This window comes from Mustela lutreola, chromosome 7 (genome assembly GCF_030435805.1).
Source record: "Mustela lutreola isolate mMusLut2 chromosome 7, mMusLut2.pri, whole genome shotgun sequence".
In the NCBI taxonomy this organism is placed as follows: domain Eukaryota; kingdom Metazoa; phylum Chordata; class Mammalia; order Carnivora; family Mustelidae; genus Mustela; species Mustela lutreola.
In genome coordinates this window covers 59,902,882-59,927,497 of record NC_081296.1, presented here as the reverse complement: position 1 = coordinate 59,927,497, position 24,616 = coordinate 59,902,882, and the positions used below count along the sequence as shown (strand labels likewise).

Genomic DNA, 24,616 nt, shown 5'->3' with positions numbered 1-24,616 from the left:
TTTGCATCCTTTGGGTATATACCTAGTAGTGCAACTGCTGGGTCGTAGGATAGCTCTATTTTTAACTTTTGAGGAACCTCCACACTGTTTTCCCGAGTGGCTGCACCAGTCTGGATTCCCACTAACTGTGTAAGGAGGTTCCCCTTTCTCTAAAACCTCACTAACACCTGTTGTTTCCTATGTTGTTAAATTTAGCCATTCTGACAGGCATAATATCTCATTGTAGTTTTTTAATTTTTCATTTGTTTATTGATTCACTTAAAAAATATTTACTGAGTACCAGAGACAGAGCAGTCAAACAGGATGCTTAAGCCGGTTTTCAAGGACCAGACCAGTCCCTTTAACTTCACTTCTACAGAAATTTCTGGCTTAACTCTATACATAGATTGTTTTTTTAAACAGCTTTATTAAAATATAATTTAGACATCATATAATTCATTGATTTAAAGTATACAATATTAGAATTTGGGGTATATTACATCATTAATTTTTTAACTTCTGGTAAAATTTTTAAAAACTTGCAATTTTAACTATTTTTAAATGTGTAAATCAGAGGCATTACAGTCACAATGTTGTGTAACCATCACCACTAGAAATCGATTTTTTTTTTTTTTTTAAGTAGGCTTCACACCCAGCATAGTCCAACTTGGAGCATGAACTCATGACTATGAGATCAAGAGCTGAGCTAAGACAGAGAATTGGAATCTCAACCAATTGAGCCATCAGGACAACCCCATAACCCTACATAAACTGATTTTAAAAATATTTCTTTTAAACTGATGGAAAAGTTTTATTCTTCTTAATTCTACCACTGGACACAATGCTCCTATGTGTTTTAAGCATCCCAATGTGTTCTTCATCCTAACTTTTACTGGAACTCATATCAGTCTTAACACTTGCTATCCCTAAATAAATTCCTCAGTTTCTTCAACACTCATTAACTACAACTTTTAGAACAGAGATGCACCCCAAAGAGCTATGCTTTATCTTCTAAGCTTAACTTTGCTGACTCATTATAGTTTTGGTTTATATTTCCCTGAAGATGAGTGATGATGATCTTTTCACGTGTCTTTTAGCCATGTGTATGTCTCTTAACTATAGAGAACAAACTGACGGTTGTCAGGGGAAGGGGTTTAGGGGGATGGGTGTAAATGGTGATGGGGATTAGAGCACACTATCATGATGAGCACTAAGTAATGTAAAGAATTGCTGAATCACTATATTCTATACTTGAAACTAATATAATACTGTATGTTAACTGGAATTTAAACACAAAAAATTTTAATGCATATGGAATAATGTATCTAGGAAAAAAATCAACAATTTTTAACCCCTAATGAAAAAAATGGATGTAGGTAATCATCACTAATAGTTGCTAAAACCATTAGATGAAAAGCTGAGACATAATTTTATAATGGATGGATCAGGGTGATCAGGAACTCAAAGATCTCAAAATCGCTAAAAGTGGATAACAATCTAGTACAATGAAAAGTACACTGCACACGGGGCGCCTGGGTGGCTCAGTGGGCTAAGCCGCTGCCTTCAGCTCAGGTCATGATCTCAGGGTCCTGGGATCGAGTCCCGCATCGGGCTCTCTGCTCAGCGGGGAGCCTGCTTCCTCCTCTCTCTCTCTGCCTGCCTCTCTGCCTACTTGTGATCTCTCTCTGTCAAATAAATAAATAAAATCTTAAAAAAAAAAAAAAAGTACACTGCACAACCTGTGATGTATTCCTACCAAAAGAATAGAAGTTGAATCTAACCAAGCCTCTAAATCTAACTACCAGTTCACAAAAAACAGAGAAGAAACATTTTAAGCATTACCATAAAGATGGTGCAATCATCAAATTCACAATGTGAGAAATTCTATATGACAAAAAATAATCTGACTCATTCAACAAATAAATGGCATAAACTAAAAAAAGGTAATGATGCATCAACCAAGTGCAAGGTGTGAAATCTGTTAGAATCCTGACTCAAATCAAATGTAGAAAGACAATTCTGAAGAGAGAAATTTAAATATAAACTTTAAAAAAAAGGTAAATAAAATCATGTGATGGAATTTTCTTAAAGACGTCCCAGAAAAAATTACATAGGGCTTGAAAACAGATTCTCAACACTGTTAAAACTGAGTGATGGCTTCATGGAGATTCATTATGCTATTCTATCTGCTTTTCTATACCTTTGGAAATTTCCACAATAAAAAGTTATCTAAAAAAAAAAAAAAGGAAAACGTAATTATTTTCCTCTAATTGTTTCAGAATATTCCAGAAAGAATGGCACAGCTTAAAATTATCACCACTTCAGAGTAACTCATTTATTCAATTAATTCACCAACATTTATTATGTTCTTATGATGTGCTGCACACTCTAGGTCCTGGGGATATAGCAGTAGACAATGCATTTAAAGACATCGCTTTCACTGTGTGTATAGTGAAGTCACAAAAGACAGTTAAAACACACACCACACATACAAAACCAATTTACAGTGTTAGCCAATTTCCACACTGTAAATGTTCACACATGCCAATTTTAAACTACTAACAACAAAATCCAGGCATATACCGTTTACAAGTGACATATAATGACATACAAAGGCTGAAAGTAAAGAGATCAGGTACATACTAACCAAAAAAAAAAGCTGATATGGTTTTATTAGCACCAGATAAATTTTTCTTTAAGGGGAGAACTTTATTCTGAATGAAAAGGTAACCACGTAACAAAAGGTTGAATTCACCAAGAAAGCAGTTTATAATTATTTTTTATTTATTTATTTTTTTTTGAGAGAGAAAAGACCAAGCAAGCGTGTGAGACAGGGAGAGGGGCAGAGGGAGAGGAAGAGGGAGAATCCAAAGTAGGGCTCCATCTAACAACCCTGAGATCACGACCCGAGCAAAAATGAAGAGTCAGATGCTTAACCTACTGAGCCACCAGGTCCCCTAAAAAAGTATTTTAAAAATACATCCATAGTTTATAGTTATCCTTCTGTATAATAAATTACTCCCAAATTTAGTGGCTTAAATGCACACTTTTTATCACCCAGTTTATGTGGGCTAGCAATATAGGCATGGCTCAGGTGAGCCCTCTGCTTCAGTTTCCTATGAAGCTCCAGTCAAAGCTCAGCCAGGACTGTGGTCTCATCTGAAGGCCTGGGGAAGACCCACCTCCAAGCTCACTGAGACAGTTGTTGGCAGGACTCACTCTCTTTCAGGTTGTTGACGAAGGGCTTCTCTTGGTTCCCTGCCACATGGGCCTATCCACAGGATAGTTTACAGCATGGCAGCTGGACTCCCTCAAAGCAAGTCATCAAAGAAAGCCAGAAAGAGAGTACAAGACAGATGTCACAGTCTTTTTGTAATCTCATTTTGAAAGTGACTTTGCTTTTGCCATTTTCTATTAATTAGAAAGCATCGTGAAGTCCAGCCCTCACTCAAAGGGCAGGGACTACAATTTTGATCTTTAACAAAACTTGTTAAAATTGTGAAAAGATAAATTTTTAAATCCTTCCAAATTTGGAAATTAGAGAAAATACATTGTAGAACAACACAAGGATCCAAGATTAAAATACTTAAAAAAATAAAATGAGACAAGACAGCTATTGAAACTTGTAGGATCCACCAAAAGTAGCACTTCAATGAGAAGCTATTGTCCTAGTTTTACTTCAGCAAAGTAAAAATAAAAATTATTTGAGATAAGTGCCTATTTTAACAAGCTAGAGAGCAGAATAAACTCTAAGACAACAGAAAGTATGACAATATCTATACAGCTGTCCTTTGGTTCAATGTCCTTCTCTGTCTTTCAACTGTCCATCTTTTCTGGGTCCTTATGTTTTGGGTACATCTCTTGTAAATAGCAGATAGTTGTATTTTCAAAAATCTGATGATCTGTCTTTTTAATTGTCAAGTTCAGTCCATCAAACACAGCAATTTATAAGTTTAGACTGGATTCTACCATTTAAAAATTTCTATTCAGTCTTTTTTCTTTAGGATTCATGCTCATTTCTTCTCTCTGGATTTTTGGTTTGTTTTTCCCTTATTCCATTTGTTCTCTTTCCTCTTTTGGAGATTCCACATTCCATCTATTCTTTCAGTAACTACCTTTGAAATTTTCCACGTATTTTATTTTAACTATAAAGGGGCACCTGGGTGGCTCAGTTGGTTAAGTGTCTGCCTTCAGCCCAGGACATGATTCCAGGGTCTTGGGGTTGAGTCCCACATGCAGCTTCCTGCTCAGCGGGGATAGGCTGCTTCCTCCTCCATCCCACCCCCTCCCATGATCTTTCTCTCTCTCTCTCCCCCTCTCTCAAATAAAATCTTAAAAACCAAAAAAGTCCCAAACTGTTAAGTGAGTTTAAAAAAGTAATCCTCTCAAACAATAACAAAGACTTTCAAACACTTTGTTCTCTCCTCTGATTTATATATTACTGTTTTGTCCAATATTTCTAGCAGCTTATTTTATTTTATTTATTTTATTTTTATTTATTTAATTTTTTTTTCCGGTGATGAGACCTTTTAGGATTTTCTTTCTTTTTTTTTTTTTAAATTTTTTATTTTTTATAAACATATAGTTTTATCCCCAGGGGTACAGGTCTGTGAATTGCCAGGTTTACACACTTCACAGCACTCACCAAAGCACATGCCCTCCCCAATGTCCATAACCCCACCCCCTTCTCCCAACCCCCCTCCCCCCAGCAACCTTCAGTTTGTTTTGTGAGATTAAGAGTCACTTATGGTTTGTCTCCCTCCCAATTCCATCTTGTTTCATTGATTCTTCTCCTATCCACTTAAGCCCCCATGTTGCATCACCACTTCCTCATATCAGGGAGATCATATGATAGTTGTCTTTCTCTGCTTGACTTATTTCACTAAGCATGATACGCTCTAGTTCCATCCATGTTGTCGCAAATGGCAAGATTTCATTTCTTTTGATGGCTGCATAGTATTCCATTGTGTATATATACCACAGCTTCTTGATCCATTCATCTGTTGATGGATAGCTACGTTCTTTCCATAGTTTGGCTATTGTGGACATTGCTGCTATAAACATTCGGGTGCACGTGCCCCTTTGGATCACTACGTTTGTATCTTTAGGGTAAATACCCAATAGTGCAATTGCTGGGTCATAGGGCAGTTCTATGTTCAACATTTTGAGGAACCTCCATACTGTTTTCCAGAGTGGTTGCACCAGCTTGCATTCCCACCAACAGTGTAGGAGGGTTCCCCTTTCTCCGCATCCTCGCCAGCATCTGTCATTTCCTGACTTGTTGATTTTAGCCATTCTGACTGGTGTGAGGTGATATCTCATTGTGGTTTTGATTTGTATTTCCCTGATGCCGAGTGATATGGAGCACTTTTTCATGTGTCTGTTGGCCATCTGGATGTCTTCTTTGCAGAAATGTCTGCTCATGTCCTCTGCCCATTTCTTGATTGAATTATTTGTTCTTTGGGTGTTGAGTTTGCTAAGTTCTTTATAGATTCTGGACACTAGTCCTTTATCTGATATGTCGTTTGCAAATATCTTCTCCCATTCTGTCAGCTGTCTTTTGATTTTGTTAACTGTTTCCTTTGCTGTGCAAAAGCTTTTGATCTTGATGAAATCCCAATAGTTTATTTTTGCCCTTGCTTCCCTTGCCTTTGGCGATGTTCCTAGGAAGATGTTGCTGCGGCTGAGGTCGAAGAGGTTGCTGCCTGTGTTCTCCTCAAGGATTTTGATGGATTCCTTTCGCACATTGAGGTCCTTCATCCATTTTAAGTCTATTTTTGTGTGTGGTGTAAGGAAATGGTCCAATTTAATTTTTCTGCATGTGGCTGTCCAATTTTCCCAACACCATTTATTGAAGAGGCTGTCTTTTTTCCACTGGACATTCTTTCCTGCTTTGTCGAAGATTAGTTGACCATAGAGTTGAGAGTCTATTTCTGGGCTCTCTGTTCTGTTCCATTGATCTATGTGTCTGTTTTTGTGCCAGTACCATGCTGTCTTGATGATGACAGCTTTGTAATAGAGCTTGAAATCTGGAATTGTGATGCCACCAACTTTGGCTTTCTTTTTCAATATCCCTTTGGCTATTCGAGGTCTTTTCTGGTTCCATATAAATTTTAAAATTATTTGTTCCATTTCTTTGAAAAAGATGGATGATACTTTGATAGGAATTGCATTAAATGTGTAGATTGCTTTAGGTAGCATAGACATTTTCACAATATTTATTCTTCCAATCCAAGAGCATGGAACATTTTTCCATTTCTTTGTGTCTTCCTCAATTTCTTTCATGAGTACTTTATAGTTTTCTGAGTATAGATTCTGTGCCTCTTTGGTTAGGTTTATTCCTAGGTATCTTATGGTTTGGGGTGCAATTGTAAATGGGATTGACTCCTTAATTTCTCTTTCTTCTGTCTTGTTGTTGGTGTAGAGAAATGCAACTGATTTCTGTGCATTGATTTTGTATCCTGACACTTTACTGAATTCCTGTACAAGTTCCAGCAGTTTTGGAGTGGAGTCTTTTGGGTTTTCCACATATAGTATCATATCATCTGCGAAAAGTGATAATTTGACTTTTTCTTTGCCGATTTGGATGCCTTTAATTTCCTTTTGTCTGATTGCTGAGGCTAGGACCTCTAGTACTATGTTGAACAGCAGTGGTGATAATGGACATCCCTGCCGTGTTCCTGACCTTAGCGGAAAAGCTTTCAGTTTTTCTCCATTGAGAATGATATTTGCGGTGGGTTTTTCATAGATGGCTTTGATGATATTGAGGTATGTGCCCTCTATCCCTACACTTTGAAGAGTTTTGATCAGGAAGGGATGCTGTACTTTGTCAAATGCTTTTTCAGCATCTATTGAGAGTATCATGTGGTTCTTGTTCTTTCTTTTATTGATGTGTTGTATCACATTGACTGATTTGCGGATGTTGAACCAACCTTGCAGCCCTGGAATAAATCCCACTTGGTCGTGGTGAATAATCCTTTTAATATACTGTTGAATCCTATTGGCTAGTATTTTGGTGAGCATTTTCGCATCTGTGTTCATCAAGGATATTGGTCTATAGCTCTCTTTTTTGATGGGATCCTTGTCTGGTTTTGGGATCAAGGTGATGCTGGCCTCATAAAATGAGTTTGGAAGTTTTCCTTCCATTTCTATTTTTTGGAACAGTTTCAGGAGAATAGGAATTAGTTCTTCTTTAAATGTTTGGTAGAATTCCCCCGGGAAGCCGTCTGGCCCTGGGCTTTTGTTTGTTTGGAGATTTTTAATCTAGCAGCTTATTTTAATACACAAGTAAGATACTAAAAATATTTCATAGAGACAACACTGACTTGGGTGAAGGTCCACGTTTACAGTTCTATTTGTTCAATATTTTTGTTGCATTTCAGAGCACTAGTCTTCTGGGATCATTTTGCCTTTACTTGAGGTATCTTCTTGAGAATTCCATTAGAGGAGTTTCTCAAACTCAGCACATAATTATTTGTTGTGGAGGATATCCAGTGCACTGTAGGCTGTTTAAGAGCATCCCTAGCTGCGAGTAACTAGCTGCCAGTAGCATTTCCAGTAGTGACAATAAAAAAAAGTCTTCAAACATTTCTAAATATCCCCTGGGGGACAAAACTGTCCTCAGTTGTAAACCACTAGCTTAGAGCAAGTTTCATGGTGTAAAATGTTCTTGGCTTTTATTTAGCAACAGCTGTCTGTATTTCGTCCTTATTACTGAGTGTCTTGCTAATAAGCACAAATTCTAGGATAATAACAGCTGTGCAAACACTTTAAGACATTATCTGTTTTGCCATTGAGAATTCTGTCATTCTACTGTTTCTTTGATGACGTGCACTTCCTCTCTGGCTGATTTCAAGATCCTTTTTTGGTGTTCTGCAGCTTCATTAACATATGTCTAGGTGTAGTTTTTCCTTTTGTTTGGTTCACAAACCCCTTTTACCTGTTTCTAATCTGTTAACTTGACATTTTATATCAATAACTAGCTTTTCTTTTCTACAAGTTCCATTTGTTCTCTCTAAACAGTCTTTCATTCCTGAGTAGTATGCTCATCTTCCTAACTGCACCCATTATTGATTTGAACTTTTAATAGTTTTGTATCACAGACTCTGGACCACTTCACCCCTCTTGAGGGTTATATGAGAAGTCCCAGACCCAACATACTACTCCTTGCTGGCTCAATAGCCTTACAATATTGTTGGTTTTAAAAAAAAAATCTGGCTTCAGAACTATCCTGCCCCATTCTGCTGCCTGCTGGTCCAAGCCTTGTCCTGACAGCTACCCCCACAACCCCACCCCACTGCAGCCCTGCCACCTCTACATTTGCAGCCTCTGGAGTCTCAAGTTTCAAATGCAACCACCGTAACTTCCTGACACTTTAATCCTAGATGTTTCTGGCCCAACTCTGCTTGCTTGCTTAAATGGGGGGGGGGGTAGAAGAATATTCCTGGATACTTTGCCTACATTTATGAGACCAATGATGTCTCTAAGATGGTCTTATCAGGGTCTACATGTGGTGGTGTTGGGAATGTGAGGGTCCCGCAGAGCTCCTGGTCAATCATGAAAGAGCAAGGCTTTCCAGGCAAGAGACAAAGTTCTCATCAGGAGTGGTTAACTGAAAGGCATGGATCCATTGTCAATCTCAGTTTCTTGGTGGGAGATCACACTGCTTCAAAAGTACAGCCTTGGGCGCCTGGGTGGCTCAGTGGGTTAAGCCGCTGCCTTCAGCTCAGGTCATGATCTCAGGGTGCTGGGATCGAGTCCCGCATCGGGCTCTCTGCTCAGCAGGGAGCCTGCTTCCCTCTCTCTCTCTCTGCCTGCCTCTCCATCTACTTGTGAATTCTCTCTGTCAAATATAAATAAATAAAATCTTTAAAAAAAAAAAAAAAAAAAAAAAAAAGTACAGCCTTAATAAAAGTGGGTAGCTCAGTTGGTTAAGTGTTTGACTCTTGATTTTGGCTCAGATCATGATCTCAGGGTTGTGAGATCAAGCCCTTGGTTGGGTTCTGTGCTGAGCATGGAGCCTGCTTAAGATTCTCCCTCTCCCTCTACCCCCCCCCTCACATGCTCTTTCTAAAAAAATTAAAATAGATAAATAGACAGATAGATAGATAGTAGAGCCTTTCAGAAGTCTGGGTCACTACTGTGGCCTCGGGAAATCTCAAATGGAATGGAAGTTCTAGAGTTTCTGAATAGTAAGTAAGTTTTACTGTGCAGGAACTAAGAACCAAATCCATGTCCTAGGGCTGTTTTAGGATTATCCAGAATCCTGAGAGAATTCCATTGAAAGGCACCTTCTGAGACTGCTCTCAATAATGCTATGAATTGGGCGCCTGGGTGGCTCAGTGGGTTAAAGCCGCTGCCTTTGGCTCAGGTCATGGTCTCGGGGTCCTGGGATCGAGTCCCACGTCGGGCTCTGCTCAGCAGGGAGCCTGCTTCCCTCTCTCTCTCTCTCTCTGCCTGCCTCTCCATCTACTTGTCATCTCTCTCTGTCAAATAAATAAATAAAAAAAAAATCTTTAAAAAAAAAAAATAATGCTATGAATTAAACAGTCCATCAGATCATCATGTTGGTTTTTCACCCTCATTTTACTATCTAGATAATGCTAACACCACTGGGAATTTACCAGTGTTTCACTGCACAATTCAAACAAAAACTGATACAAGTGCCATTGATTCTATTACAGATTTCAAATTTCCATCCTTTATGGCACACAATTTTTTTTGTAGAGGAAAAATGGTGTATCAGATGTCTTGTTCTTTATAAAAACTTTTATAAAGTTTTTGAGGAAAACTTTATGTTTTCTCTGTCAAAAAAAAAGTTTATGATATTATCTCCACATTGTGCTTTTTGTAATTTGCCACTTATACAATTTAGGGCTAAGATAAATCAATCTCAGATTCTTCCCTTAGTCTTCTGATCTTGTCAAATGGTCTTTGCTGGTCTGAGCTAGGCAGAACAAGAGCAGTAAATGTACTTAATTCCCTTGGCACAGGTCTGGGTCTGAGCTATGTGACTGTGTGAACATGAAAGGTTGTCTCAAATGTTATAAATTATGTTTTTGATTTTATAGTAGTCAAGAGTCATACATTATAACTGATTGCTATATCTCTTAAGTCAATAGCTTATTCTCTTTTTCTCTACAATTTATTTGAAGAAAACAGGTCATATGTTCATCAGAGTTTCTAAATTTTTTTTAATATTTTATTTACTGCAGAGAGAGAGAGAGAGAACATGAGCAGGGCAAAGGAGGTAGAGGGAGGGAGAAGCAGGGTGCCCAACACCGGGCTTGATCTCAAGACCCTGAGATTAAGACCTGAGCCAAAGGCAGATGCTTAACTGACTTGAGCCACCCTTGTGCCCCTAGAGTTTCTGATTTTGATGATGACATACACATAATACTGTTTATTGTTTTACTGTTTTTTGTATTTCATATCTATTGCTACTTAGATCTAGAGGCTTATCAACATTCAGTGTTTTTAGTGGAATTTTGATCTTCTGCTACGAGACACACGTCATTTGTGGGTGCCTGAGTGGCTCAGTCTTTAGGCGCCTTTGGCTCAGGTCACAATTCCAGGGTCCTAGGATTGAGCCCCACATTGGGGTCCCTGCTTAGCAGGAGGCCTGCTTCACCTCCTCCCACTCCCTCTGCTTGTGTTTCCTCTCCCACTGTGTCTCTCTCTCTCTCTGTCAAATAAATAAATAAATAAATAAAGAGAGAGAGAGAGATACATGTCATCTAATTTTCTTTATTTTGGGGATACTAACAACTGTTGGTGATTAATGACTAAACCCATCAATTTATAAGGTTTACAAAGTGGTGATACTCTTTTTTATTATTCTTCCTTAATTTATTACCTGAAATAATTTTATAAAGAGATACTTTCTTTAATATACAATTTGGTTATCCGTTGGTATTGTAAAGTAAGATATATACTTCATTCTTTCCTTTTATTAACCAATTCTCAGAATAAGGAATTAATTCACTAGAGTAGTCCAACTGTGATCAATTAGTTTTTTAAAGTATCAATACAAACTCATGGATTTAAATATTGGATAGATTTCAAATGAAATTCTTTTCCTGTGTTAGTTAAGGTGATTCATTCTTTAATCTCCCTTTTTTTAAGGGGTGGGGAGAGTTTGGCAGAGGGAGAGAGAGAATCTTAAGCAGGCTCTATGTCCAGTGCAAGCCCCATACAGGACTCTATCTCATAATACTGAGATCACAACTGGAGCCAAAATCAAGAGTTGGAAGCTTAACTGACTGACTGAGGCACCCAGGTGCCCCTAATCTCCTTTGGTTACCATACTGAATTAAATACACTTTTTTTTTTTAAGATTTCATTTATTTATTTGACAGAGATCATAAGCAGGCTGAAAGACAGGCAGTGAGAGAAGAGGAGACAGGCTCCCTGCTGAGCAGAGAGCCTGATGTGGGGATGCGGGGCTCTCAGGACCTGAGCTGAAAGCAGAGGCTTTAACCCACTGAGCCACCCAGGCGCTCCCTATACATTGATTTTTAATGGTAAACCAAACATGTATTCCTTTTTTTTCTTTAACTTTTTAAAAAAGATTTTATTTTTATTTATTTGACAGAGAGAGAGAGAGTGAGAGCGCGCGCATGACAAGGGAGAAGGTCAGAGAGAGGAGACTCCCCATGAAGCTGGAAGCCCAATGTAGGACTTGATCCCAGGAGTCTGGGATCATGACCTGAGCTGAAAGCAGTCGCTTAAGCAACTGAGCCACCCACATGCCCCAACCATGTATTTCTAGCAGAAACCCAAACTGGTCACAGGGGTAATTTAAAATACATGTATTGCTTGATTTAGATTGCATATATTTCATTTAGGACATCTGTATCTATATTCATAACTGAAACTGGCTTATACTTGTCTCATATTGTCATTGCTAAGTTTTGGTATCAAAGTTACACAATCCTCAAAGTGAGGTAGGGTCTGTTTGTTTTCCTGTTCTCTGAGAGAAACTGTGTAAGAGGAATTATTTTTCCTTGAATGTTTGGTAAAAATTGTTTTAAAACTGTTAGGGCCCACTGCTCATTTGCTTACTTGCTTACTAAAATGTTTTAAATTAAAAATTATAGAAATACACACACAGAAAAGTTCATAAATTTTAAGTATACAACTTAATTCTTTACCACAATAGCAGTTTCACTCTTCCATATAGTGGCTCAGCCTGACCCTGAGTTTTATGAGAGATCTGATGAGTCAGTGGGAACAGATACATTAAAATGACTGTGCCCTATTGACAGGAAGAACATTTAGAAGGTCTGAGAAATATTATAAATTCCATTCAGCAGGCAAGGCAACTGAAGCACTTTCTAACCTACCAGGCCAAATTATGCTAAATAAGATTTTTTTTCCCCAAGATTTTGTTTTTAAATAATCTGTACATCTAAGGTGGGGCTCAAACTCGAACTCCTAGATCAAGACTCACATGCTCCACTGACTGAGCCAGCCAGGTGCCCCTAAGCAAGATTTTTATAGAGAGCCGGCAAGATCCTTTTCTTTCTTTTTTTTTTTTTTAATTTTATTTATTTGGGAGGGAGGAAGTGAGTGAGAGAGAGCACAAGCTGGGGGTGGGAGGGGAGAGGCAGGGTGAGAGGGTGAAGCAGGCTCCCCAATGAGCACGGAGACCAACTTGGGGCTCTATCCCAGGACCCTGACCCAGGACTCTGACCCAGGATTATGACCTGAGCCGAAGGCAGACACTTAACCGACTGAGCCATCCAGGTGCCCCAAGAGCTGGCAAGGTTTTACTTCAAGCTACCAATGCCCCTTCTGCATGATGGCTAGAAAATATAATTTTAAAAAATCACCCTTCTATCTTTTGAGGATTTTTTTTTTTAAAATAACCTGGCCTTTTAAGGCCTTGGAGGCTGAAGCTTAGGCAAAGATACTCAGAGGGATGCCTGGCCAGCTCAGTAAGTACAGCATGCAACTCTCAGGTCCTGAATTCAAGCCCCAAGCTGGGTTTAGAGCTTACTTTAAAAAAAGAAAGAAAAAAAGAAAGAAAGAAAGGGAGGGAGGGAGGAAGGAAGGAAGGAAGAAAGAAAGGGAAAGATATTCAGGCTAGGACACAGAAGATGGCAGTTATTAAGAGCACGAGAAAAAAGACCTTATCTAACGAACCTAAGAGGGAGCACTCAGGGTAGCAAGATGAACTTACCTGAGAATCTAGCCAGATGACTCTGGATAAATTCCCAGGATTGTTTAAAATTGAATGCAAATACAGGCTGCCAAATGAGATTAATATCTAGAGTAATCTCTTTGCAAATACTAGGGTTTTTAGCTAATACTAAGAGAAGTCTTCACAATCATATACCATTTCTTTTGCCCACAATACACTCACTATCTTTTACTACGAATGCTTCACTGGAAACAAAATCCAGCTTACACTGGAATGGTACCAGCTCCCCTGACTGTCCATTTCATTATCTAAGTCCTCCCTACCTCCATTACACACATGTTCCTGGCCAGATGATAAACCACTCTCAAATTTCTCTACTTGTCAGCATGTATCAGAGACAGAAACAATTTAATAGCTTAGGAGAGAAATGTACTTTTCATGGTCTGCCTAAATCTTTCAATAAACTCTCAATCATTCCTGGTCCAAATATGAAATTTTTATATAGACAAGAATAATATTGAACAGTCTAAATAAACTATCAAATATAAAACTCTAAAAAAAGAGAATACTGACAGCCTCAATATCATAAGTCTAGGACCCTGTGATCAGATTTCTAGCCAAATGTTTATGTCAAACATTTACCTAACAAATATTTATTGAGTACTTAGGAGGTGAGTTACTGTTCCAGCACATAAACTCTGTCAAAGAAATGAGAATTTCTAAGATCAGAAATTTATGGGGCACCTGGGTGACTCAGATGGCTAAGCATCCACCTTTCCATCAAGTTAGGATCTCAGGGTCCTAGGATCAAGCCCCACATCAGGCTCCCTGCTCAGCAGGGAGTCTGCTTCTCCCTCTCACTCTACATCTCCCCCAGCTTATGCTCTCTCTTGCTCACTCCCTCTCTCTGAAATAAATAAAATCTTTTGACAGACTGAGAGAGATCACAAATAGGCAGAGAGGCAGGCAAAGAGTGGGGGAAGCAGGCTCCCTGCCAGCAGGGAGCCCGACTCGGGGCTTGATCCCAGGACCCTGAGATCATGACCCGAGCTGAAGGCAGAGGCCACCCAGATGCCCCTGAAATAAATAAAATCTTAAGAAAAAACCCAGAAACTTATGTCCTTAACAAAGAAAGAGCAGAAAAGGAGTATCAACTCATATTCTGAACCTGTAATAAGCAAACAAGTCAAGTAATTTCCTTACGTTGGACTTTTTGATAGCTTATATTTTCCATAACTGCTTTGCACATACTCAAATAGCAAAAAGTTCAGCAATGTACAAATAAAAAAAAAAGCGTCAAATTAACCCTCATGCACCATTGGTGGAAATGTAAATTGGACCAACCACTGTGGAAAACAGTATGGAGGTTCCTCAAAAAATTAAAACTAGAATTACGATATGATCAAACGATTCTACTACTGAATATTTACCCAAAGAAAATTAATTTGAAAAGACATATGTATCTCTGTTTATTGCAACAATATTTATTTTCAATAGCCAAACTACAGAAGCGATGCAATTGTCCATCGACAAATGAATAAAGTGTGGTATTATATGCACAATGGAATATTCAGCCATAAAAAAGAATGAGGTCTTGCCACCCAACAACATTGGTGGACCTAGAGGACATTAGGCTAAGTGAAGTCAGGCAAAGAAAGACAAATATCTCATGATTTCACTTACAAGTTGTATATAAAAAGAAAATAGGAGCACCTGGATGACTCAGTTGGTTAGGCAACAAACTCTTTATTTTGGCTCAGGTCATGATCTTAGGGCTGTGAGACTGAGCCCATGTCCCAGTGTGGGGTCTGCTTAGGATTCTCTCTCAAAAAACAGAAACAAGGGGCACCTGGGTGGCTCAGTGGGTTAAAGCCTCTGCCTTAGGCTCAGGTCATGATTCCAGGGTCCTGGGATGGAGCCCTGTATCGGGTTCTCTGCTCAGTGGGGAGCCTGCTTCCCCCTCTCTTTCTCTGCCTGTCTCTCTGCCTACTTGTGATCTCTGTCAAATAAATAAATAAAATCTTAAAAAAAAAAAACCAGAAACAAAACAAAACAAAAAACAAAACAAACAAAAAGGATTCTCTCTCCCTCCCTTTGCCCCTCCCATCAAAAAAGAACAAACAAACAAACAAACAACCCTTAAATACAAAGAGCAAACTGGTGGGTTGCAGAGAGAAGGTGGGTGGGTGGGATGGGTGAGAAAAAAGGGGTTATAAATTTGTGAAGTTGAATCACTATGTTGTACACTTGAAACTAATGTAACATTGCAATATGAACTATAAATAAATTTCCTTAATTTCTAATAGAAAAAAAAGACAGATATAAACTCCCAGTTATAAAATAAGTTAGTCATGGAGATGAAAAGTACAGCATGGGGAATATAGTCAATAATACTGTAGTAATGCTATGTGGTGATAGATGGTGACTACACTTATCCTGGTGAGAGTACTGTCCAATCAATATAGTGTACAACTGAAACTAATATAACACTACTGTATGTTAATTATACTCCAGTAAAAACAAAAACAAAAACACACAACAAAAAAAATAAGACTCAAATCAAAAGATATACACACAAAATGGCTGTTAATATATTGAAAAGTACTTAATGGAGATGCTATCTTCACCTCTTAGAGAAAGAAAAAATTGAAGATTGGCATCTGCTTTTTATGGTAAGGATGTATCTTTCTGAAGATATGTATACCCTCTGACCAAGGAATTCTCTTAGGAATTCTTCCTTCAAATATACTGGCAATGAGAATGCAAGAATATATGTATAAGATGTTCACTGTAACATAATTTTTAAAAGTAAAACACCTTGAAATAAGTAGTCAACAATAGGAAACTGGCTATGTAAAGTTAGAACACAGGAATACAGGGACTATTATTCTTCAACAAACAAAGGAATAGGCAAATCTTTATGTATTGAAACAATGTGTCTAAGATAAAATGTTAAGTGAAAGAAAAGAAGCTGGAGTTTGCAGAGTATAATCCCATGGACAGAAAAAAGAAAGAAGATAGTCATATATAATAAGAAAATGTATAAATAAAAATTTCTAAAAGAATTCTCCAGTTAGTGAGGTGAAGTGGTAGGGAGAAGAGATACTTTAAAGGACTTTACTTTCCTTACATATACTTTTTGTATTGTATGAAATCCTCACCAGAGCATGTTTTATTTCTTTATTTTAAATTTTTAAGTTCTGAGATGTGCAATTACTGTTAAATTACTGAAATTTAAAATATGTGATCCCTAGAAGAAAGAAATTTATTTCTATCACTTATTTAACAGATAAAGAACTGGAACATCTACTTCTACATCTTTCTTAAGCTCTTGCTATCCATGAAGTACTTTCAGTAATTAAAAAATAAGGGTGATTAAAAGACCAAGAAAAATAATAAAAAGGACAAAGTAGCTACAAGGCCCAAGATATGATAGAGTATTATAGTATCTTCTTGACAAAATTATCTTGGAACAAAGAAGCTCTAATTCTTACAGATTTTATTTTTAAAAACAGATTCTATAAATTACTTTTAAATGTACTACATTGGGTCTTAATAATAAATTGCAGTAGTTTCCTAAAACTTACCAAGTTGGGAATGCAAACAGCAGGAAAAAATGTTGAGGAGTGTAAAACAGAAAAGGAGGGGATAGAAAATAGAAGTGGGAGTAATGTCTGTTAGTATAGGCAGGAAAAGGGTGACTTTAGTGAAAGTCAATCCCCACAGTAATACTATACCTAACAGCTGGCTGTGTTCCCCTGTGATGGAGTTCTGACTCGGGTCTGAAAAACAAACAATTGAAAAGAAAAGAAAAAAATGAATGACCAAAACAAATAATTTCTTAAAAATCAGCAACAAAAGTATATGAAGGAAATAAGAAAAAAAAGTTTTTTAATGCTCAAAAAACATTAATAAAAGGATAGTATAAATAGAATAAACTATTATAAAAAATAATCACACAGCTTTTTTGAAAAGCTAAGCAACAGAATTACCATGTGACCCAGCAATTCCACTTGTAGGCATATACTCAAAAGAACTGAAAACAGGGATGCAGAACAGACACTTGTATGACAATGTACATCCAAGCATTATTTACAACAGCCAAAAGGTGGAAACAACCAAGTGTCCTTCAACAGATAAATGGATAAACAATAATGCGGTATGAACATAGAATGGGATATTATTCAGTCATAAAAAAGAAAATACTACAATACGGATGAACCTTGAAAATAAGCCAGAAGCAGGACAAATTTTGTATAATTGCATTTAAATGAAATTTTGAGAAAAAATTTAATTAAAAAGATAATCACACAAATTTGATCAAGCAAAACAAGTTCAATAAAGTAGAATGATTTGGGGCTTACCACATGGATTACATTTTCTCTTTAATGCCAAAGAAACATATGGCCATAGCAGCTCAAAGTCAAGACATAAGTAAAGAACTCATTACTACCAGCAGATATGTTCTGATTGGACTTCATGATAAAATTACTAACCTGGCTTTTATAAATATCTACTTCTTCTAATCTATAATAAAATTAGTGGCAATAAGCCAAGTTCCTAATGCAAGAGATATTGACAATCATCATTTAACAACTAACCACATGGTTATTTTAAAGGTTTGAAAACCATTAAGGGCTAAATATGGAAAAGACTTAGAACTCCAATTTCCTCAAAGATTAAGTCTCTTGAGATACTGAGGATTACATCTGGTTTCCCTGAATGTGTCTGGGCCACAAAAGTAATTTTAGACAAGGGGGTCTGTGAACAATGGGGAGAAGGTTGCAACTTTATTTTCACTAACTTGTAACTGAAGTTTAGTATTTTCTCCAAGTATGACATCAGAAACAAACTACATAAAAGTACCTGTGCTTTGTCAACAATAAGTACAATTTTTCATATCACACTGTAATTGTTATATATATATTTCTTAATCCCATTTAAGTGCAATACTACTTTGAAATTATGGTAGTAATTAAAAGGCTGCTAGGTCTTCTTCAATGTACTGATAAAAAAAGCACTTAGAGGGGTGCCTGGGTGGCTTAGTGGGTTATGATCTGCCTTCAGCTCAGGTCATGATCTCAGGGTCCTGGGATGGAGCCCCGCATCGGGATCTCTGCTTCTTCCTCTGCTTCTTCCTCTCTCTCTGCCTGCCTCTCTGCCTACTTGTGATCTCTGTCAAATAAATAAATCTTAAAAAAAAAATCACAGTTTCATAACCAGAATAACTACGGTCATCATCTAGCTCTACTCTACTGATTCTAAAGGAAAAGCTTGAGAAATTACCAGCACCATCTATTTTTTTCCCTAAAATATCATCAACAATCCTTTTTAAGATTATGATTCTCAGACACTGTCATTAATGGGAACACCTCTTATGTATGATGGGATGGGGGCAAAGCTTAGAATCTCTTAATATTTACAGTTGAAGGGTGGTTGGTTAAGCATCTGCCTTCAGCTCAGGTGATTCCGTGGTCCTGGGATCTAGCCCCACATCAGGCTCCCTGCTCAGTGTGGAGTTTGCTTCTTTCCCACCCTCTGCTCCTCACCTTGCTAGTGCTTTTGCTTGGTCTCTCTCTCAGATGAAGAAATAAAAAATCTTTAAAGAATATTTATAGTTCAGAAGATGAATGCTGTTAGTAAGTGGCCAAAGACATGGCACACTACTGTCAAAAGAGAAAGCTTAGAGAGATAATCTTAGGCTTTGGGGACCTATCTTCATGTTTCTTGGTACTCTGAATTCTAACTTTTTTGTCCTGAAATGAAAAATAGCCTAGGGGTGCCTGGGTGGCTCAGTGGGTTAAGCCTCTGCCTTCTGCTCAGGTCATGGTCTCAGTGTCCTGGGATCAAGCCTGACATCAGGCTCTCTGCTCAGTGGGGAGCCTGCTTCTCCTCTCTCTCTGCCTCTCTGCCTACTTGTGATCTCTGTCAAATAAATAAAATCTTTAGAAAAAAAAAAAAGAAAAATAGCCTAAAACAAGTTATTTGGAATTTCCAGGGAATGTATGAGTAAAAATAGAAGACCATCTCAGATAACTTGGGCAGAACAGATATGATTTTAGATGGGGAAATACAAACAATTTTTCTCTTACAAATTACCTCCTTCTATACTATACACTCTCTTGCCTTCTAAGCTGTGCACACATGCCATACATGCATTTTCTACGCAGGCCAGGCCTCTTCCTTTGAACACCCTCCATGTTTGAGCTGAGTAGAAATTACTCTTTGTGTAGTTCCCTGCAAGTTCAACTTGGATTTCTGTTTTTCATTTTTTTATAATTGAAGGAACGTAGGGCAACCTTTACCTAATACTTCTTTGGTAATTTGAAGACTAATCTCAAGTACTTCACCAGTACTTCACTGATACACATAAAACCCAAAACAAGGGCAAATTTAGGAGTAAAAAGATTCAGAATTCATGAGAATGAAATTAGCCATGCCTATAAAAATCACAATTGGTAAATGGGTTTAAGTTGAGGGATGATTCTGGGTATGCAATCCAAACTGTATAATCAACATGATAATACTGCTCTGAGATATGTCTGTTATGTCCTCTGTCTCTTGTCTAATGTCTGAACTCTCCCATTTAACATTTTTCCTGCTATGTCACTGGTGAGGGCACACCCAAGTTTGCCAAAGACTGGGAGTTGTCCTAAACATTACTCAAAATGACATTTATTTTAACCAAATTACTTCCTGTAATAGAAACAAGTTGCCAATAAGATGACTATTCTTACCTTTGGTGGCCTTTATAAACTAAGCTACTCACAGGTTACAACTCAAAAGGTTATACCAGGTTATACTCAAAAGCCTTTGATACTAAGGGGAACCCTCCTACAATGTTGGGAATGCAAGCTGGTGCAACCACTCTGGAAAACAGTATGGAGGTTCCTCAAAATGTTGAAAATAGAACTGCCCTATGACCCAGCAATTGCACTACTGGGTATTTACCCTAAAGATACAAACGTAGTGATCCAAAGGGGCACGTGCACCCGAATGTTTATAGCAGCAATGTCCACAATAGCCAAACTATGGAAAGAACGTAGCTGTCCATCAACAGATGAATGGATCAAGAAGCTGTGGTATATATACACAATGGAATACTATGCAGCCATCAAAAGAAATGAAATCTTGCCACTTGCGACAACATGGATGGAACTAGAGCGTATCATGCTTAGTGAAATAAGTCAAGCAGAGAAAGACAACTATCATATGATCTCCCTGATATGAGGAAGTGGTGATGCAACATGGGGGCTTAAGTGGATAGGAGAAGAATCAATGAAACAAGATGGAATTGGGAGGGAGACAAACCATAAGTGACTCTTAATCTCACAAAACAAACTGAGGGTTGCTGGGGGGAGGGGGGTTGGGAGAAGGGGGTGGGGTTATGGACATCGGGGAGGGTATGTGCTTTGGTGAGTGCTGTGAAGTGTGTAAACCTGGCAATTCACAGACCTGTACCCCTGGGGATAAAAATATATGTTTATAAAAAATAAAAAATTAAAAAAAAAGCCTTTGATACTCTATCAGTAATAAAAGCATGTATGTTTTCACATGTAAATACAATCAGAAAAATGACCTGAAAGTATTTCCTTGTTATAGAAATGATATAGTAGTTGGGTATTTACCCTAAAGATACAAAGGTAGTGATCCGAAGGGGTACATGCACCCGAATGTTTATAGCATCAATGTCCACAATAGCCAAACTATGGAAAGAACCTAGATGTCCATCAACAGATGAATGGATCAAGAAGATGTGGTATATATACACAATGGAATACTATGCAGCCATCAAAAGAAATGAAATCTTGCCACTTGCGACAACATGGATGGAACTTGAGCATATCATGCTTAGCGAAATAAGTCAAGCGGAGAAAGACAACTATCATATGATCTCCCTGATATGAGGAAGTGGAGATGCAACATGGGGGGTTAAGGGGGTAGGAGAAGAATCAATGAAACAAGATGAGATTGGGAAGGAGACAAACCATAAATGACTCTTTTTTTTTTTTTTTTTTTTTTTTTTTTTTTTTTTAAAGATTTTATTTATTTATTTGACAGAGAGAAATCACAAGTGGGCAGAGAGGCAGAGAGAGAGAGGAGGAAGCAGGCTCCCTGCTGAGCAGAGAGAGCCCGATGCGGGACTCGATCCCAGGACCCCGAGATCATGACCTGAGCCGAAGGCAGCGGCTTAACCCACTGAGCCACCCAGGCGCCCCAAATGACTCTTAATCTCACAAAACAAACTGAGGGTTGCTGGGGGAGGAGGGTTGGGGGAAGGGGGGTGGGGTTATGGACACTAGGGAGGGTATGTGCTATGGTGAGTGCTGTTAAGTGTGTAAACCTGGTGATTCACATACTTGTATCCCGGGGGATAAAAATATATTATATGTTTGTAAAAAATAAAAAATTAAAAAAAAAAAAAAGAAATGATATAGTAGTTTTATAAATGGGCACTTTCTCAGTATATTTTATTTATCCTGGGTAAATGGTAAAGAATGGAGATTTTATTTAGTTTCTTGTCATGTGCCTTGGAGAATAGAGAGAAAAATGATTGTGGGTGGTACCAGCTTGCAAAATTGCCTCTGTAAATAGTTTTTCTGAAGAGCCTTATTATCTCCCTTAGTTTTGTCCATAGCAATAACCTTTTTCTGAATTTCCTTTGCTAATTACTTCATCTATCATTCTTGGTAGAAAATTTGAAGCAAATAAAGGCTAGCTTGTACCTTGCATCTGAAATTCAGCGTAGCAGGTTTTAGTCTTCATTAAAGATAGTATCAGTAATTTCATTAAGTAATACAATCAATAGTGGAAACTGTTAGGCCTAATTATCTAGAAAAAGTAGGCATGATCAAGTGCATATGCATGAGGACAAGAGGCTCATTATAGTCTATTTTATCTAGACATACCTTGAATACAAGTATACAAAATACGTGAAAAATCACTAGTCTTAACACATTCCTAATTCTCTGGTCTCCAATTTTTAAAAAACCAAAGTAACATTATGATAAGAAACCCTTCTGACTCAGAATTAGGCAAAGTGGATCAAAAATGGAATCAAAGATAATTACGCTAACATTCACACTTACTGGATTCTGCCTCTCTATATGGGTAACTATTATAGTGGGAAACCCAAGAAGGAAAACAAACTGAAAGAAGGTAAAATCTGAAAAAGCCTATCTTCTTTATATACATTTCAAACTTACTGCAATGAGACCAGAAAGACCTAGAAAAATTTACATGTAATTAATTGGGTTTAAATAAAGAAGTGGGTGAAAAATACAAGGCAAATGTAGGCAAAATAATTTATCTGTGAGATGGAAATGTAAAGCGATGCATACAGAAGTTAATAAATCATTAGTTTTTTATATTTCTAGCCCACCCAACAAAAGAGAATCAAAAGATAGTTATCTGAATTTTTATTATAGTAAGAACATATTTTTAAAAAGATACATAGAATATACTTCTGCCAAAAAAAACATAATTTCTCTTAGGATTCTATCTAGTCCAAACCATCAGTCATGCAAGTGATTTGTGTAGACAGCTAATCATGGAGAGAATAAGCTATTGCAGTTGTGAACCAAGTACTGTATTTCTTGTACCACGCGTTTCCTTCAGTATGTTAATAGATATTTGGTGAGAAAATGATTTGGGGGAGGGTTGGTAAACAAACTTGGCAAATATATTTAACACTCAAGTAAATTCCTATAATATTTAATTTCTCAGACCCTTTAATATGCTAATGGCTGCCTAACTAATCTCCTAAAGAATATAGGATTTGGCATTCTTAAATATATCAGAAGACATAACTCATTCATGACCACACATCTTATGTAATCAGTGTTCCACTGTATACACTCTGGGAAATGTCCAACAAATTCATTTCAGTGTACAAGGGTTAAATGATAACTCTCTGAATCATCACTGCCATTTACTTATTGCTTTCACTTAGCAATACTACTATTAAGCCAGTATTCTCCAAATTTGCCCAGTCAAAAGAATCATCTGGAGTTATTTGTTAAACTACAAATTCCTGGATCATATAACTAGCCCTAATTGACTTGATCTCATGGGAAAAGCCTGAGATTTTGCTGTTTATAAAGTGCCCAGATGACTATTCTAAATCTTCATTCACTGATTCACCTAAATGAGTGATTAAGAAGACTCAGACATTGCTCTAGGTGCTAGGAATAGAGCAACAAATACACAAGACAAACTTCCTGTTCTCATGCAGATATGGGGAGATAAATAATAAAAGAAAAATGGGGCACCTGGGTGTCTGCCTGTGGCTCAGGTCATGATTCCAGGGTCCTGGGATCAAGCCCCACATGGAGTCCCACATCGGGCTTCCTGTTCTGCAGGAAGCCTGCTTTTCCCTCTCCCACTCCCTCTGCTTGTATTCCCTCTCTTACTGTCTCTCTCTCTGCCAAATAAATAGATAAAATCTTAAAGAATGGGGCGCCTGGGTGGCTCAGTGGGTTAAGCCGCTGCCTTCGGCTCAGGTCATGATCTCAGGGTCCTGGGATCGAGTCCCGCATCGGGCTCTCTGCTCAGCAGGGAGCCTGCTTCCTCCTCTCTCTCTCTCTGCCTGTCTCTCTGCCTACTTGTGATCTCTCTCTGTCAAATAAGTAAATAAAATCTTTAAAAAAAAATCTTAAAGAATGAAAGAAAATTAATAATCAAAATTATTTTCCTTATAAAATTTATCATAAACCAAAATTGAGTGACTAGGGAAGCTATTTTGGATTGGGTGGACAGTAAAGGCCTTTCTGAGAAGGTAACTTTTATGATGAGACCTGCATGTAAAGAGGGCAGACATGTGAGGATCTTGAAGAGGACTGATCAGGGCAGAGAAGTAGCCACGCAAAGACCTTAAGATGGGAATAACCTTGGCATGTTTTGGAAATATTAATGTGGCTAAAGCACAATGAGGAAGAAAGCAGTTTTAAAAAAGTTCTCAAACTAGGTAGAAGATACCTGCTTGTAGTATTGCAGACCATGGTGAAGAGTGGAAATTTTACTATGAAAGTGAGGTGACACAACTAGAAGGTTTTAAAAGCCCCAAGACAGGTCTGATTAACTCTTCAGTTAATGGTTGAAGGATGCACTGTGGAAGGAGGAAGAGCAGAAACAGGGGAAACAATTAGGAGTCTATGGCAGGAGTCTTAGGAAGACATGGAAATGGCTGTAATGAAGATGGTAAAATCCATGGTGGAGAAAGTGATGAGATCTTCCACAATGAGAATTGTTGAGCTTGTCTTCAGAGGCCATGTCCACGTTACTCTAGAGTGTAGTTCTTTTCATTCACTTACTCAATAAAATTTTTTGAGCAATACTCAAAAGTATTGCTTAAGTACTATTCTAATTACCAGAAATGCAGTAGCAAAACCCCTGCCACTAAAGAGCTCACATGATCAAAACGCAAGATATATGTCAAGAGTGATAAGTTCTAAAACATATCGAGAAGCAGAATAAGAGAATGGAAGGATTAGT

General features: G+C 37.8%; 1 protein-coding gene across 4 annotated transcripts in view; it reads right to left on the bottom strand.

Moving 5' to 3' along the window:
- SLC12A6 (solute carrier family 12 member 6) overlaps nt 1-24,616 on the bottom strand; it is a 93,152-nt gene that overhangs the window by 30,621 nt on the left and 37,915 nt on the right. For 3 of the 4 annotated variants that reach the window (XR_009355490.1, XM_059181072.1, XM_059181074.1), the window contains exon 2: nt 16,861-16,905. The exons of the other annotated variant lie outside the window; for it this stretch is intronic. Coding sequence is in view for 2 of the 3 variants with exons in the window: in XM_059181072.1 (XP_059037055.1) it covers nt 16,861-16,905 (45 nt within the window). In the remaining variant the exon portion in view is untranslated. The remainder of the gene's footprint in view (nt 1-16,860; nt 16,906-24,616) is intronic. 4 annotated transcript variants of the gene reach the window in all.